Below are 16,879 nucleotides of genomic sequence, written 5' to 3' on the forward strand. Positions count from 1 at the left end.
CTGTCCCCCTCATAAGATTATCTGGACCAAGCGGGAAATTAATATAAAAGTATTTTAAGTTCAAGTGCCATACCAACATTATTGAACACACTGACATTTAAAAGTCATTAAGCAAAGCATATTATTTCACACTTGACCCAGTAAGATATTTTAACTTTTTATAAAAGATACAGACATTTCAGATATAAAGCTTACCCTTAACTGACATCCAACTTTTTCATAAGCTTTGATGAGCCTATTTCTGTGATACATCATTATCCCATAATGGTCTTTATTTCTGCAGTTGAACCCAAAAGTAATTCTCACCGTTTTAGTCTTAAATGTTAAGGAAAATTCTGAACACACCACCTCACTCCCCCCAAATCATCCTTTCCAAGTCATTTTTTAATGAATCCAAAAGTGTAAAGAAAAAGGCAAAGTTGGAGAGGATGAGACTCCATATCAGGATAGATGGAGAAAGGGGGAAGAGAAATACACTTTACAAATGTATCTTTATACAGCATCATAAAAAGGAAAATAAAGGACACCCGGGTGGCTCAGTCAGTTAAGTGTCTGCCTTCAGCTCAGGTCATGATCCCAGGGTCCTGGGATTGAGTCCTGCATTGGGCTCCTTGCTCAGCAGGGGCCTGCTTCTCCCTCTGCCAGTCGCTCCTCCCGGTCGTGCCCTCCCTCCCTCCTTCCCCCCACCCCCGACAAATAAATAAATAATCTTAAAAAAAAAGGATACTAAAAATTTGGGTCGATAAACATCACGTTCGATGTAGGCAAGACTCTTTGAAACCAGCTGTGTCTTCACTTTCTGTCCACGTAAGATGATCTGCATTCTTGGCTTTAGGTATAATATACTACAGTAAGCCTGCAAAGACACACAACAATATCTGTCCTTTCCAAATAATTACCTACAAATTTGTTCAACATTACTGATATGTGTTATTTAAAAAGAAACCTACCACTTTGCTTTGATAAAGAACCCATGAACTCTTCAACAATATAGACTATAAAGCTGTTATTAGTTAGTATTTGATTGCTTTTCTTTAAAAATATACTCAATATACTATAGCCTAAAAAATGATTTGCAGAAAACAATCTATTGACCTATATGAATATTATGTTATATTACAAATAAAACATTTTAAAGTTACAAAACAGCATGTGATATTTCATTTTAATTTTTAAAAAATGTACGTATGTACAAAAAAAGGACTGTATTTTGACTCTTGTCAAGTATATATATTACTATTGCACTTTAAAAGTAATGATAAATTTTATTTAGGCAAAAATAACAAGCAAAATCTAATATAGACAGAAAGGCCTGTTGTACACCTGAAAAGGAAAATATCATAAATACACCAACACTTAAGCCAAGTAGACAAGCTTAGTATTTTTTAAAAACTGAACTGTAACAATCAGCACTAATCTAAATGTGTTTTCAATTCTTAATGTATGAAAATATAGATACTGGAACGCCTGGGTGGGCTTAGTCAATTAGGCGGCCAACTCTTGATTTTGGCTCAGGTCATGATCTCAGGGTCCTGGGATTGAGGCCTACATAGGCTCCGCACTCAGCAGGGAGTCTGCTTGAGATTCTTTCTCTCTCTCCCTCTGCCCCTCCCCCTGCTCACACATGCACTCTCTCTCTCTCTCTCTCAAATAAATAAATCTTAAAAAAAGGAGGAAAAAAAGTTTAGATACTTTACAATCATTTTTTTTTTTTAAGATTTTATTTATTTATTTGACGGGATGGGGTGGGGAGAGAGAGCACAAGCAGGGGGAACTGCAGGCAGAGGGAGAAGCAGGCTCCCTGCTGAGCAAGGAGCCCGATGCGGGACTCAATCCCAGGACCCTGGGATCATGACTTGAGCTGAAGGCAGACGCTTAACCGACTGAGCCACCCAGGCGCCCTCATATTTTACAATCTTGACTGAAGTCTATATTCTAAAACATGTTAAAAAATAAATATGCTGTTCTATGCCTGCCTCTAAGCCATCATATATCTCTAAAGAAATGAACTGAATAACACAAGGAGAGATGAAGGTTCAACACAAAATTTGAACATTTCTCTTTATTTCCTGATTCCTGATTTCAAAATTAGTGGTGTTTTGTCATTTATAAAATTTATTAACAGTATTTAAAACATTTTACTTCATGGTACACTAAATCCACACCACCTGCTGGGCCTGCCTCTGGACCCGTTTCATAATTAATTGAGCAACATTTTCTTAACAAGTAGGACATACTTCAATAACATTTTGGGGTATGTAACTGCTAGAGTATCAGAAAGTTGTAAATGTGTAAATGTCACATGTATCCTCAACTTGGGGTTATGAATCATCTTAGCACAAAAAAATAAAGGGAAGTTAGTGTTATGTCTTACAGTGACTAAGAAACAATATTCTTACTATATCAACATTTTATTTTTTTTTAAAGATTTTATTTATTTGACAAAGAAAGACACAGCAAGAGAGGGAACACAAGCAAGGGGAGTGGGAGAGGGAGAAGCAGGCTTCCCATCGAGCGGGGAGCCCAATGCGGGGCTTGATCCCAGGATCCCGGGATCATGACCTGAGCCGAAGGCAGACGCTTAACAACTGAGCCACCCAGGCACCCCTATCACATCAACATTTTTAAACTGTATTAATTTCAATCTCAAAAACATTTATTAATAAGGTCAAATGTCAGAGATATTTATCACAAAACTGTATTAATACGTATGATCTGTAGTCTACATTTGCTTTAGGATGTAAATTAAGGTGTTCTAGAATATTTTAATTTTTTTAAAGATTTTATTTATTTATTTGAGAGAGAGAGAATGAGAGATAGAGAGCACGAGAGGGAAGAGGGTCAGAGGGAGAAGCAGACTCCCCGCTGAGCAGGGAGCCCGATGTGGGACTCGATCCCGGGACTCCAGGACCATGACCTGAGCCAAAGTCAGTCGCCCAACCAACTGAGCCACCCAGGCGGCCTAGAATATTTTAAACTAAAAAAGAGAGACACTGAACTTGGTGTTTTTGCCTGAATTAATCAATATGGCTACCATCGGACATACTGATTCTAGAATTCCTAATGCAAATAATCTAACCACCCAGTGAAAAAACAAGTGCTGTTAGACCTGACGACTTTACAATTAAAAAACTTTTCTGAGCAGGGGCACCTGGGTGGCTCAGTCATTGGGCGTCTGACTTCGGCTCAGGTCCTGATTGGGATCGAGCCCAGCATCGGGATCGCTGCTCAGCAGGAAGCCTGCTTCTCCCTCCCCCACTCCCCCTGCTTCTGTTCCCTCTCTCATTGTGTCTCTCTCTGTCAAGTAAATAAATAAAATCTTTAAAAAAACAAAAAAAAATTTTTTGAGCAAATAAAGCAATCAGTGTGCTCATGAAAAGTGAAATAAATTGGTTCCTGTCTGAGATACTTTTACTTAGAGATCACTGACAGCATTTGTAACACAAGTGGATAACACAATTTCCATTATTTGATGATTTTCTCATGTCAAGAAAGAGAGCTGAATACATACCCTCAGGGAATAGTCACTCTCAGGAGCAATTTGGTCCATCCTCTCTTGCTTCTTGTACCCTTTCTTCCCTGTTGTCTCATCTAAATCTTCAGGAATTCTGATGTCATATTTATCCTTATCAAAATCAAACTCCGTTGCATTTTTGTAGCTATAAAAACAATTTTTTGAAAGAGCTAAATTTTAACTTCCCAGCAAGATAAGCAAATATACTTAATTAACAAAACAAAACACCTACCCGTCCTGGTTGGGGGTGAGGGGGGAGACGAAAGCAAGGGAAAAACAAAAGAAAAGGAATCCAGGAAGATGCAGAAAAACTGTATACATTCACACACTGCTGGCGGGAAGTCAAATGGTAGAGCCACTCTGAAAAACATTCTGGCAGTTTCTTAAAAAACGAAACAGGCAACTACCATAGGACCTAGCAATTATACTCTTGGGCATTTATCTTAGAAAAAGAAAGACTATATTTCCACAAAAACCTGTACACAAATGTTTACAGCTTTATTTGCAATAACTCAAAATGATAAAAATCCAGATGTTCTTTAACTGGTGAATGGTTGAACACACGATGGTCCAACCATACAATACTACTCAGCAAGGACAAGGAAGTAAACTCCTGACACACACAGGAACCCAGATGAATCTCCAGAGAAATATGATGAATGAAAAAAGCCAATCCCAAAAGCTTTCACACTATAAGATTCTATTCATATAACATTCTTAAAATGATGAAGTTACAGAAATGGAGACCATGTTAGAGGTTGTCAGGGATTAAGGAGGGAGGGGGTGTGGATATAAAAGGCCAACATGAGGGATCGCGGTTGATGAAAACATCTGTCTCTTGACTCTATCAATGTCGGTATCAACACTACTGTACTACAGTTTTGCAAGATGCTGCCACTGGGGGAAACTGGATAAAGAGTACATGAGATTTGTGCACACAAATCTACAGGTATCTCAAAATAAAAAGCGTAAATTTAAAAAAGAGGGGAGTGAGAATGGGAGCGGCTTGACAGCAAAACAAGAAAAAAAGAGAATATAAATCAGAAAAGACTTAAAGTATTTTAGGCTTACCACTCAATTTGTGCTTCATTCCTATCATTCTGTGTGTCTAAATATCTCAACATTATACATTCCTCCTAAGTTTTAAAAAAACCTTCTTTGCAAATGATTTTATCCTCACAAGGATACAGGACTACAATCTTTAGCAATACAGATGTCTCATCTACATTACTTTTCTCACCAGTTGTTAAATTATGCTTGGCTTTAAGTAACTGACAAAGATTTCTCTTCCTAACTTACACAAGTAGGGCTTATTAGCTGGGATATTTTCTTCCCGTTTCTTTTTGAGAAGGGGTAGAATAACAGAAAGTGAGAATTGAGCTCTATGGTTACTGAATGGCAGGGCTAGAAATTTAGTTTTAATAGTAGGAAATTATCTCAAATTGAAGCCAAAGTGGCCTCAACAAAACACTCTTGGAAAAGACAAATCGTTACCTATGCCAAAAAATCAGTACCTTCCAACATATTTGTACTCCATGTGACAATAGATCATGTAATACAACCATTCCTGCACGAGCACTTGCCTTTCCCAATGAGAAACCATTTGCCGAGTCTCAGTTACCTTCTGAGGTTCCAGATGATGATCCTCGTCCCCTTCTTACCCATGATAGCATCCAGTTCGGCCAGTAATTTCTGTTCCGTAGAAAACAGAGAATGTTCCAGAATTGCTGCAAGGCTTGCTTTTGATTCTGATAAATTTATCATCTGTCGTATATCTTAAGTTAAAGACTCAGACCAGCAACATTTTTTTCACAATTGCAATATGGTGACTGAAACAGTAACAGATAACTATTTCCTAAATCAATTTCTAAGTTTAAAACTGTAGTTTGATTTCAGATGAACACCAAGAAAGATGAAGTATGAGCAAGTTTATTATGACTCCTAACTAATTTAATGGTTCCTAATATCTGAATGTGTTTATACACAGAATGTGTTTATACACAGAAGACAGTTTCCTAAAGATACCTTGCTTTTCATGGGCTTAGGGGAAATTTCAAGGCAGACCACACATCTTATTAGGCATAATACAACTGAAATAAAGGGAAGAGCTACAGGAAGCTGCACACAGAATGCAACCACCTTATGTTAAGGGTTTCCATGGCACAATTCCAACAGAAGAGAGAAAGAGACAAAGGCTTAGCCTCAGATCTAAGAGGCAATGGGTAGGAACAACAGCGATCATGGAAACTGTGATTAAAAAACGAGAATCTAGAGGAGGGCAAAAGGAGGGAAGGGTTCAGAGTATTTCTTCAGTTTCTCCATAGTTTCTATTTCAAAATCAAAAGGATATGGTGTTTGTTGAATGCCACTATTGGGACAACAACATGTTCTGCTTTAATGACTTCCAAGTAGGTCTGAGATAAGAAGCCCACACTCATGCTTTCTCCATTTTTGGTGAACACGATTGCATCTTTACCCAAACGCATAGAACCTGACTTAAAGCCATTCCCATACAATCCAACTGGGACATGACCATTCATGGTGACTTTGTCACTGAAGCCAAAGCTAAAAAGGAAAAAAAATTTTTTTTAAATAAATATGTATAATTTTCATTTTTTTAATTCAAAAATTATAATATCAAGTAAAAAGCCTGGGTATAAACGTTAGCCTCATCCTCTAGTTGCATAATCTTAGGCAAACTACTTTTAATCTATTTTGACATTTTTCCCCATCTCTAAAATGAAAACTAAATCTGCATCGTAGGGTGTATGAATTACACACTAAAACAGGAGCTCATTGCCTAGCACATCCTGCCAAAATGACTGAGTTCTCATTTGGGCTCCTGAGACCCTTGAGATTTTACCCCATGATATTTCTTCTAAATGCAAACAACTCCCTTGATCTCAGCAAGCCTACTGTAGTATGATTACTAATGGCATCGACTAGAGTTTTTGGCAGAATAACAAGTATTTAGGGACAGTAGAAAGGGCTCTGCTGCCACCTTTTCTCTATCCTGTATTGGTACTAGGTACCTTGGCTTCCTTTTCGGGCACACCTGGCTTCACACTGACATCTATTCTGTGACCCTAGAGCCCAAGGCTTCATGACTATTTTATCTTGCTTCCTTCCTTATCCTCAGAATCCCTTTAAAATGACTCCCCACCAAAAGTGGCATTTTACTGGAAATACTGGTTAAAACTAATTAACACTGGAGTATAAATAACTGCTATCACTGTACTATAACTTTAAAGGAATGGTGGAATTTTGGATAAGTCAGACATGCAGAGGATGAGAACGGCAGGGATTGTCTGATAATCAAATAGTAGTAGGAAATGATGGGAAGACTTAAGAGAACAGACGGGCTGGGGGTATAGCATATCATATTTAAAAAACAAAAAGTATGGGCAATAAGTAGGACACATGAAGCCCCTGAACTGGGTAAAAGCAATATTTTTAGAAATGTGACACTTTTGGGGCGCCTGGGTGGCTCAGCTGGTTAAGCGTCTGCCTTCGGCTCAGGTCACAACGAGCCCTGTGTCAGGCTCCCTTTCCCTCTGTCCTTCACCTTGCTTGTGCTCTCTCTCGCTCCCTCTCTTCAAAAAAAGAAAGAAATGTGACACTTTTACATACCTTAGCATTTTATGTAACTTATCTGAAGTCATACCATTCCCATTATCAGTGAATGTCAAGCATATATGGTCATTTATCACTGTTTTGTCAATCCATATCTGTTTAGCATTCACATCAGGATCGTAAGCATTATCTGGGAAACAGAAGTTTTGAGAAATTTTGATTTTTCATTTTAAAGAGCAATTAGTTAAGTACAATCCTTTAACAAGCAACATATTTTTTAAAAATTGAAATGTTTAGTAACTCCTAAAATTTGAAAACATGAAACTAATGTACCTTGCTATACATCATTCACTGATCATTACAGAATTAGCTCTTTCCAAAGCCCTCCATTTGTCACACTGGTACCCACTATACTGAAAAAGTACAAACAAGAAGAATGACTGTACCAAAGAGACGAATAAGACAGGGAGGTCTTCCTCTGCCCCGAGAACCGGCCTGGCTATCAAGAGAGAAACTGAGAGCTAAGTGTCTTCTCGCACTACAAGCCGACACTGAGGGAATGCAATGCAGTTACTGAATAACCAAGGAACCAGTCATGTTTTCTGCTAAGCTGGATACACAGATAAAGGTTTATCTTCTACACAGTTCTTCAAATTGTGGCCCTTTCCAATCTAACCAAAGTTTCTTGTGGCTTTTACATTTCTATGATCTCTGTACAGATCCCCATTTAACACTCTTGTTTAGCTTCCTTGTTTGTCTCAGAATAAATAAGTAGGAAGGAATACATTAAAAAAAAAAAAACACACCGAAAAATTAAAAAAATGTCAACAGAAGCAGCAATAACATCAGCTTGTCAACTATCTAAGTTCTACCGGAACATCCTTAACTGACCACAAATACTTGCTGAGGTATATTTTGAAGTCTTTATGACTAAACATAAATAATGGTTCTCAAACTATCCTTCCATAAGGCAGCCTAGAACTAAAATCATCTTTGTAATCAACAACGTTGGGAGAAATGGTGTTTCACTTAAGTTTGGTACAGCACAAAGAGCTCCAGGACTTTCAGCTGCTCTAACCCAAAGCCAGACAATCACTGTACATGAACGAACAATCAATCCCAGGTTGGGTGGCTCCTCTGGGTTGCCATAAAAAAAGAATGGCTCTGAATAGCTGCAGTGTTATACCCACTTCCGGGTTTTTAAAAAACCAGCTGAAGAGCACATGTTAGCTGGGAGACTTTGGAAAATCTAACTATGGCAAAGAAAAGAAGGGTGCTCAAAAGTTCCTCCTTTTTTTTCCCCTCTCTTATACATCTAAGAGAGAATCCTTTCTTGACAAAGAATCTAAAGTATTTCTAAGAATTCCAAAGAATATACTTTCCTTTATTACCGGTTTCTCAAACACATGCTTAAAAAAAAAAAATCAGGGGCGCCTGAGCGCCTCAGTTGGTTAAGAGGCTGACTCTTGGCTCAGGTCAAGATCTCCAGTCCTGGCACAGAGCTCCACCTCTGGCTCCACGCTCAGCGAGGAGTCGGCTTCCACTCCCTCAGCTCCTCCCCCTGCTCTCTCTCAAATACATAAATCTTAAAAAAAATTTCACATGCAAGAATTTTCCAGATAGAAAAAAATCATGACCCATAATGCAAATCTGATCACAACCATGCCTCTTTTCATGTTCACTGAAACACTATTAAAATACAATTCTATACCTAATCATTCTGTTGGAGGAAACAAAAATGTATTATCACAAATCTAATGTAACATTAATCCCCCTACTTACTAACATCAGAAAAACAAATCGACTGTTATATGTACTTTCCAGCTATTAAAAAAACACAATTCCCATTTTTGCAGTATGTCAATTTCTTTTATAATCAGAATAAAACTATTTTCAACATGTTTCATAAATTTAGCAAAATACTTTAATAGTACAGAGAAGGTTGAGCAGCAATTAATTTCACATCTATTTGAATAGTTGTTATGCTAGATAACCTTTACTGATGGTATCAAAATACATGTTTTATTAAACAGCACATTTGCATATTATTTTTCAATGAAAAGTTTTTTAAAACTTCAATTGCAAGCAACATATTATACATTAATGTCAATTTTACATACCTATTAGTTCAGCAACTGCACTGAATGGCCAAGTGTGACTAGTAGAATTTGTATGTAAAAACTTCGGGCAAAGCTGAAACAAAGCAATGATTCATGTAAATTTATTCAAGTCATACTTTTGAGAACAGAAACCAATATAATTTTCTGTCCCTGTATTAAACAACATTGGGGCACCCGGCTGGTTCAGTTGGTAGAGCCCGTGACTCTTGATCTTGGGGTTGTGAGTTCAAGACCCACGTTGGGTGTGGATATTACTTAAAAATAAAATCTTTAGGGGCGCCTGCGTGGCTGAGTCAGTTGAGCGGCTGCCTTTGGCTCAGGTCATGATCCCAGGGTCCTGGGATCGAGCCCCACGTCCAGCTCCCTGCTCAGCGGAGAGCCTGCTTCGCCCTCTCCCTCTGCCTGCCACTCTGCCTACTTATGCTCTCTTTCTGTCAAATAAATAAAATCTTTACAAATAAATAATAAATAAATAAATAAATATATAAATAAAATCTTTAAAAGAATAAAAAGAATAAAAAGAAAATAATCAACATTGAGACCAAGCAAAAATAATAGCTGCTTGCTTCAGGATATACGTGGAAGTTATAACCTTGAAGATAAGATTCTTGGAAGGCTGTGCTAATCAACTAAATAGTTTACTCATCAACACCTGCTTCAACACCTGCTTCAAAAACCTTGCCTCCTTGGGTCCACCAATCCGAAGCCATGATATCATAAACCACCCAATCAGAAAGTTACCCAGCTTCCAAGGCCTACCTCAAAATTACTGTGAGACACAACTAAGATTTTGCCAAGGGAGTGTTTTTTCCTGAGTGCATTAGCTTAATAAACTCAACTTCACTTATTAATCAACAGGCTTTTCTAGTGGTCTCTTGGAAGGCCAGTATTTGATACTTTTTATATTATTTACTCCCAGTTCATTATAGTTAAAACTTGGCAGTGGAGTAATATATCTATCAACCCTTTACACAATGTCAAATAAAAGTTCAAATCCAAGGACTTTAGGTCTGATTTTATTCACAGTAATACAGTATGAAAGACTATGCCAATCAACCTCATGCTACAGGGAACTCTCTAAATTCCTGAGTAATATAGATATCAAACGTGTAAAAATGTACAAGTGGCCTTCAAAGGCTGAGGCTGAAAAATTTCCATTTCAGACAGTTTCCATGCAATGGTGATTTTGTGTTCATTTTGAACTGATTATCTTATATTTAAGAAAAAAAAGAGGGGGCACTTTTAAGTATTCAATGTGAAGAGCTCTGGAAATGTGATGAGATTATAGATTATAAATGAAACCAACTGAGTTTGTAGTGCTCAGCTGCTGCCACAAGGTGTCAGAAAGAGGTCTATTTTTCCTTTGTCCACACTTGGTTTTAGATAATTCCCAGGCATTCATTCACCATTAGACTGAAGTACACATGTGAGAAATGAAATTCTGTAGAAAAGCAGTCTTCAAAGTGGAGTATGGCACACAATCATGAATATGAAGTAATTCAGCCTTTCTACAGCATATGTTACAAAGAGTTTTTTAATAAAAATCAACTTCCAGATCTTCATCGTGCACAAGAGGCCCTTCTCAAATTAATCTACCTGAGACAGTGCCAGGGGTCAGCCATGAGGAGGCTCTTTACGTCCCAGCCGCCTGCCTTTGCATAATTATCACGCTACCATTTATAGAATGGCATACTCCTCACCTGTTATCAATTTTACAATGGGGAATGGCTTTGGAGTGTGAAACTTCTGGCTACCAAAGGAGAAGACACCCTTAGAATATCTGTCTTTGCTCTATTAATTTATGCATTTCTGTTAGGTGTGAAATCTGGAATTGGAAATGGGGTACTGCGAATTTTAGATGTACTGGCAGAATGTGGTAGTGGGAATGTCAATTTTCATTTAATGTCTTCATCCTATGTATCAATTCCAAATTGACAATGGTACACACTGTTCTTGCATAAGAGCCCCAGGAGAGCAAAGCAAAGGCATCAATAAGAAATAACTGAACGGTAAACAGTGGCTTTTTCAACTCTTCTGAATTCTCATCTCTAGAACATGTCATTAGCTGTGGAGGGAAAAAAACACCCTTGAACGGCCAAAGCAGTGATACACACGTAGACACATATACAGACACACAAACATGCACGCGAAGCAAGTATGTTTAGGTGTGTGACCTTGGGAAAAAGCTTAACCTCTGTGCCTCAAGTTCTGTCATCTATAAAAATGGGGATGATAATCGTATCAGCTTACCAGGGATTAAGACTATTAAATGAGTTAATATTTGTAAATGCTTAGAAGACCAACTGGAACATAATAAGCACTGTGTGTGTGTGTGTGTGTGTGCGCGCGTGCGCTTATTTTAAGTATTCCTTAAAGGCACAACTGAGCTCATACAGAAATAAAAATTAAGGAAGGGGCGCCTGGGTGGCTCAGTCAGTTGAGCATCTGCCTTCAGCTCCAGTTATGATCCCAGAGTTCCAGGAGTGAGCAGCATCAGGCTCCCTGCTCAGCGGGAAGTCTGCTTCTCCCTCTCCCTCTGCCCCTCACCCCAGTCATGTGCACTCTTTCTCTCTGGATCTCTCAAATAAATAAATAACCTTAAAAATATTTTAAAAAGGAAAATCTTTAAGGGCGAGTAAAGAAGGAATTAACAACAAAAATAAGATTTTTTTTTTCAAAAATAAGATTTGAAAATAAGGATGCAATGAGTGAGATGCTTAACTGAAATACAGAGGTTTTTTTGTTTTTTGTTTTTTGTTTTTTAAGGTTTTGGTTTTAATGGTGACTCAGGGATAGGAGATTTGGAAGTAACTGCCCCTCCCCACACCTCAATAAGAAGTTGGGGGCAGCAGGAATCTCTCTAATGGGAAGCTTGTTTGTTTGGGTCTAGATGCTTTAAAAAAAAAAAGTGTAACAGGAAGCTCTGTAAAAAGGGGCATGCCTTCACTTTGGTTAAGTGTTTCGATTTCTATAACCTGTGGAAACACTATGGAGACACAACCTCAACCAGACCACATAGGATTCTCTTAGCTCATTATTTGGGAGAATATTTGAGTACAAAACCTAAAATAAGGGAACAATCATTTAAGGAACAATCCACCAGGAGAAAATGTTAGCAGACAAGATACAGTAGTATTAGACATCACTTCCCACCCCTAAACATTAGGAAATACACACACACAAATGATATGCTCTGAAGACTGCACAGATTTTTTTAAAGAATTAATATAACTTTTAGAATCAACAAGTAGTCACACATTTTAAAAATCAGTTAAATATAAAACTTTTTTGGAAGCCTGAACATATGTACACCCCTGTTCATAGCAGCCTTATTCACAATATGTTTACCTGTGCTCCTGCCTGAAACTGTTTTCTAATGAAGGGGGGGGGGAAAAGAGAAATAAACCTAGAAGAACAAAAATGATCAGAGAAGTGATGGATAATAGGAGATAAAATAGTAGGTTGGAAATTGGAAAGCACAAATAGTGACAACTGATTTAACAGCCTTTGTAAAGAGCGGAATATGAAACCTAAAAGAGATGGGAAACAAAACAAGAAGCAAAACAAGACCAGGAACCTTGGCAGAACTCCAGAAAGCCTCAGGAATTAAGACTTTCTCGGGCCTCCAAAGTCAAAGGTACTAGAGGCTGTATGAAAACAAGACAGCTTCAAAGTCTTTAAAGAAGCAGTAAAGATTCCCCTCTGGTTCCTTCTTTCACCCTGCCAACTACTCGACGCAAACCGGCAGAAAACTGGAGGTCTGTTCTCTGGAGAAAGTGATGATGGCAAGTTCAGGGACAAGGAAAACAGGTGGGTTAAAAGCAAGTCAGCAAATAGCCCAGAAATAAACCCTCACATATATGGTCAAATGATTTTCCACAAGGGTGTAAAGACCATTCAATAGGAAAAAGACAGTCTTTTCAATAAAGGGTGCTGGGAAAGCTAGATATCCTTATGTAAAAGACTCAAGTTGTACCTTTACCTCACAACGTATAGAGAAAAAAAGATCTTAAAATAGATCAAAGATCTAACATAAAGAATTAAAACTATCAAACTCTTAGAAGAAAGCATAGGGGAAAAGTTTCATGACACCGGATTTGGCAATGGTTTCTTGGATATGACACCAAAAGTACAGGAAACGAAACAAAATCAATTGTAAAGGATACAACTGGGATGCCAGGATGGCTCAGTTTGTTGTCTGCCTTTCGCTCAGGTCATGATCCCAGGGTCCCTGGATCAAGCCACGTCTCAGCGTCAGACTCCCTGCTCAGTGTGGAGTCTGCTTCTCCCTCTCCCTCTGCGCCCCCCCCCTTGCCCTGCTCGTGCTCACTCTAAGTAAATAAATAAATAAAATATTTTTTTAAAAAATAAAAGATACAACCGATAGAATGAAAAAGCAATCTACAGAATGGGAAAAAAACATCTGCAAATCAAGTATCTGATGAGGTTAATATCCAGAACATATAAAGAACTCCTGCACGAATCAACAAAAAGACTAAAAACCTAATTAAATAGTGGGCAAAGGACTTAGATATCTATTTCTCCAAGGACTGTATACAAATGGCCACTAACACAAGAAAAGATGCTCATCACTAATCATTAGGGATACACAAATCAAAACCACGAGACACCACCTCATACTTATTATATTAGCATGGTCCTATAAAATTAAACATAGAATTGCTATATGATCCAGCAATTCCACTGCTGGGTACATACTGAGAAGAAATGAAAGTAGGATCTTGAAGAGATTATTTGTACAACCCTGTCCATAGCAGCATTATTCACAATAGCCAAAAGGTGGAAGGCACATAAATATCTATCAATGAATGGATAAACAAAATGTGTTATATTCATACAAGGGAATATTATTCGGCCTCAAATAGAAAAGATCCCTTGGGCGCCTGCCTTCGGCTCCGGTCATGATCCTGGAGTCCCGGGATCGAGTCCTGCATCAGGCTCCCTGCTCAGCGGGGAGTCTGCTTCTCCCTCTGACCCTCCCCCCCCGTCATGTGCTCTCCCTCTGTCTCTCATTCTCGCTCTAATAAATAAATAAAAATAAAATCTTTAAAAATAAATAAGATTTAAAAAAAAGAAAAGAAAAGATCCCTTGACATATGTTACAACTGGATGAACCACCCTGAGAACATTATGCTAAGTGAAATAAGCCAGTCACAAAAAGACAAGTAACTGATGATTACACTTATATGCGATACCTACAGTAGTCAAATTCACAGAAAGTAGAATCATGGTTGCTAGGGGCTGTGGGAAGGAAGAATGGAGATTTATTTTTTAATAGGTATAGAGTTTTAGTTTTGCAAGATGAAAAGAGTTCTGGAGACTGTACAACAATGTGAATGTATTTAACACTACTGACTTAAATACTTAAAAATGGTCAAGATGGTAAATTTTATGTTAAGTGTATTTTACCACAGTAATAAAGAGCTAAATACCAAGTCAGCAAACTGAACAACGTGATACTCCCATCTTCTTTCCCCAGCTGAGCTTTCAGAAGAGCTAGCAGCCAGAATTATCTATACCATGGCAAAAGATTAGATGCAGAATTCCTCTCTGGAAAACCGAATGATTTCTAAAAGTTTCATGTGCTTCTTTTACAGTTGTGCCAGGCCTTTCTGGATAGCATCTTATTTCTGTTGTTCCCACTTTATAAAAATTACTTAAAAAAATTTTAAGTTATTTTTTTTGAGATTTTATTTAAATTCCAATTAGCTAGCATACTGTGTAATATTAGTTTCAACACTTACAGTGATTGTGATTCAACCATATAGTATTCAACACTTCATTACAACATCCGGTGCTCATCACAAATTTTTACGTTACTTTAAACAAACCTATTTTATTTTCTAACACTTCCATTCTTTAGGCTCTTACAAATACTGATATAGGGTGCCCCCAACAAAACGTAACTAATTCCTACCTATATGATCACCCAACACTGAAGCCTACCAAAGGAGCTCTATTCATGTATGAATACCTTCCAGTCAGCTGTGTGTCTTACTCGGAAATGTAATCAGGTTAACCATCTCCAGACATTTGAGACTGTAAGATTAGAAGTCGAAAACACAAAGTAAAAGGAACAAAGAAAGTAGAGGCAATGCAGTGAGCAAAAGAAAACTTCAAAAATACTTTGATCAATATGCCCAGTGATAACAAATATTTTGTCCAGGGGAGATGAGTGTGTGTGTGTGTGTGTGTGTGTGTGTGTGTGTGTGTACAGCATTTTGTTTTTTTAAGTAGGCTCCATACCCAAGGGCTTGAACTTATGACACTGAGATCAATAGTCGTACACTCCACTGACTGAGCCAGCCAGGCACCCCTCTCCAGGGAAGATTTTGAAAAGACATTCAGTGGGGCACCCGGGTGGTGCAGTCTGTTAAGTGTCTGACTCTTGGTTTCAGTTCAGGTCCTGATCTCAGAGTCTGCTTCAGACTCTCCCTCTCCCCCTCCTCCCTGCTGTGTGCACATGCTCTCTCTCTCAAATAAATCTTTAAAAAAAAAAAAAAGATATATAATTAGTTATATATAATCAATATAATTATTTAATTATAATAGTTAAATAGTAGGAGAACATGTGGAGGAAATCTCACAGAAAAGAAACAATGAGTAGGAAAACAGGAGAGAAAAGAAAACAGAAAAACAGAGGGAAGAAATATGTCAAATAAATGAGAAATCTTTCCAGATTATTAGGAACTTGAGTTTCCAGCCTAAGTGCCCAATACAATACATAGGACTCTAAAAGCATGCTTTAAATTTCTAAGAGAAATCATTCCTAATTTAGAATTATAAATCCAGATAAATGATATGTAAAGAGCAAGCAATGGTAACATAAACCTATTTCTAAGAAATGACATAAAATTTTTTTCTTCCCATGTACTCTGCTCTCAGGAAGCTATACCTGTTTTTGGAAGGACGGATGGACTCCACCACTACCAGGAACAAAAATAACAATATTTACTGAGTGCTTTCTGCATGCACAGACCTTTTATATGTATTTGCTCTTTTACTGTTTAAAACCACCCTTTGAGGTGCCCACCATCCTTCAGACTGGAAACTCAGGCACAGAGAGAGCAAGTCATTTGCCAAGGTTACATATCCAGTTGTCAGTCAGGATTTGAACCCAGGCAGGTGTGCTCCAGAGCCCATGCTCTCAATCATTAATCTACTGCGCCTGCCAAGGGAGTAAACTCCGAAAGAGGAATATGTGGGATGGAGACACAACGAAAGGGGAAGGAAATTTCCAGAAAGATGATAAAGGGAAGTCCCCAAAACACAAGGGGGCCAACAAAACTGACAAAATATTGGGTGTGCTTGAGCACATCTGGAAAAGATTTTCCAGTTAAAGTTTGGATAAAAGAGCAAATCTAAGCAAACAAAATACAATATATTAACTTCAGAAAAACAAAAAGCTGTACAACAAAGAAAATGCAATCATAATTCTGGTTGGCTCATTTGTGAATAATGGTAAGAGTGATAAATCATACAATAATTCAACAAAAAAGAGGTAAGTGCATTGGAAGGATGGGTCAAGGTGAAAAGAGTGTGCACATATCAGTTAAATCCACAGCAGGACTACTGGAAAACAACAAAATGGTACCACCATTTTACTTAGAAATACGAAAGCAGAAAGCAAAAATATGTTTTTGTCACTCTG

The 16,879-nt window shown here is 37.9% G+C and overlaps 1 protein-coding gene across 4 annotated transcripts in view; it reads right to left on the reverse strand.

Moving 5' to 3' along the window:
* The window catches only part of MORC3 (MORC family CW-type zinc finger 3), a 40,675-nt gene that overhangs the window by 21,642 nt on the left and 2,154 nt on the right, over positions 1-16,879 (reverse strand). For 3 of the 4 annotated variants that reach the window (XM_073890829.1, XM_025871566.2, XM_073890796.1), the window contains exons 2-8: positions 9,208-9,280; positions 7,145-7,277; positions 5,865-6,079; positions 5,136-5,283; positions 3,512-3,659; positions 728-856; positions 196-315 (exon numbers count right to left, since the gene is read on the reverse strand). In XM_073890829.1, coding sequence (XP_073746930.1) covers positions 196-315; positions 728-856; positions 3,512-3,659; positions 5,136-5,283; positions 5,865-6,079; positions 7,145-7,277; positions 9,208-9,280 — 966 coding nt within the window. The remainder of the gene's footprint in view (positions 1-195; positions 316-727; positions 857-3,511; positions 3,660-5,135; positions 5,284-5,864; positions 6,080-7,144; positions 7,278-9,207; positions 9,281-16,879) is intronic. The other variant, XM_025871571.2, reaches the window with a different exon arrangement.

The sequence above is a fragment of the Callorhinus ursinus genome, unplaced genomic scaffold, assembly GCF_003265705.2.
Source record: "Callorhinus ursinus isolate GAN/ISIS: 27379988/994484 unplaced genomic scaffold, GSC_fseal_2.0 scaffold1, whole genome shotgun sequence".
In the NCBI taxonomy this organism is placed as follows: Eukaryota; Metazoa; Chordata; class Mammalia; order Carnivora; family Otariidae; genus Callorhinus; species Callorhinus ursinus.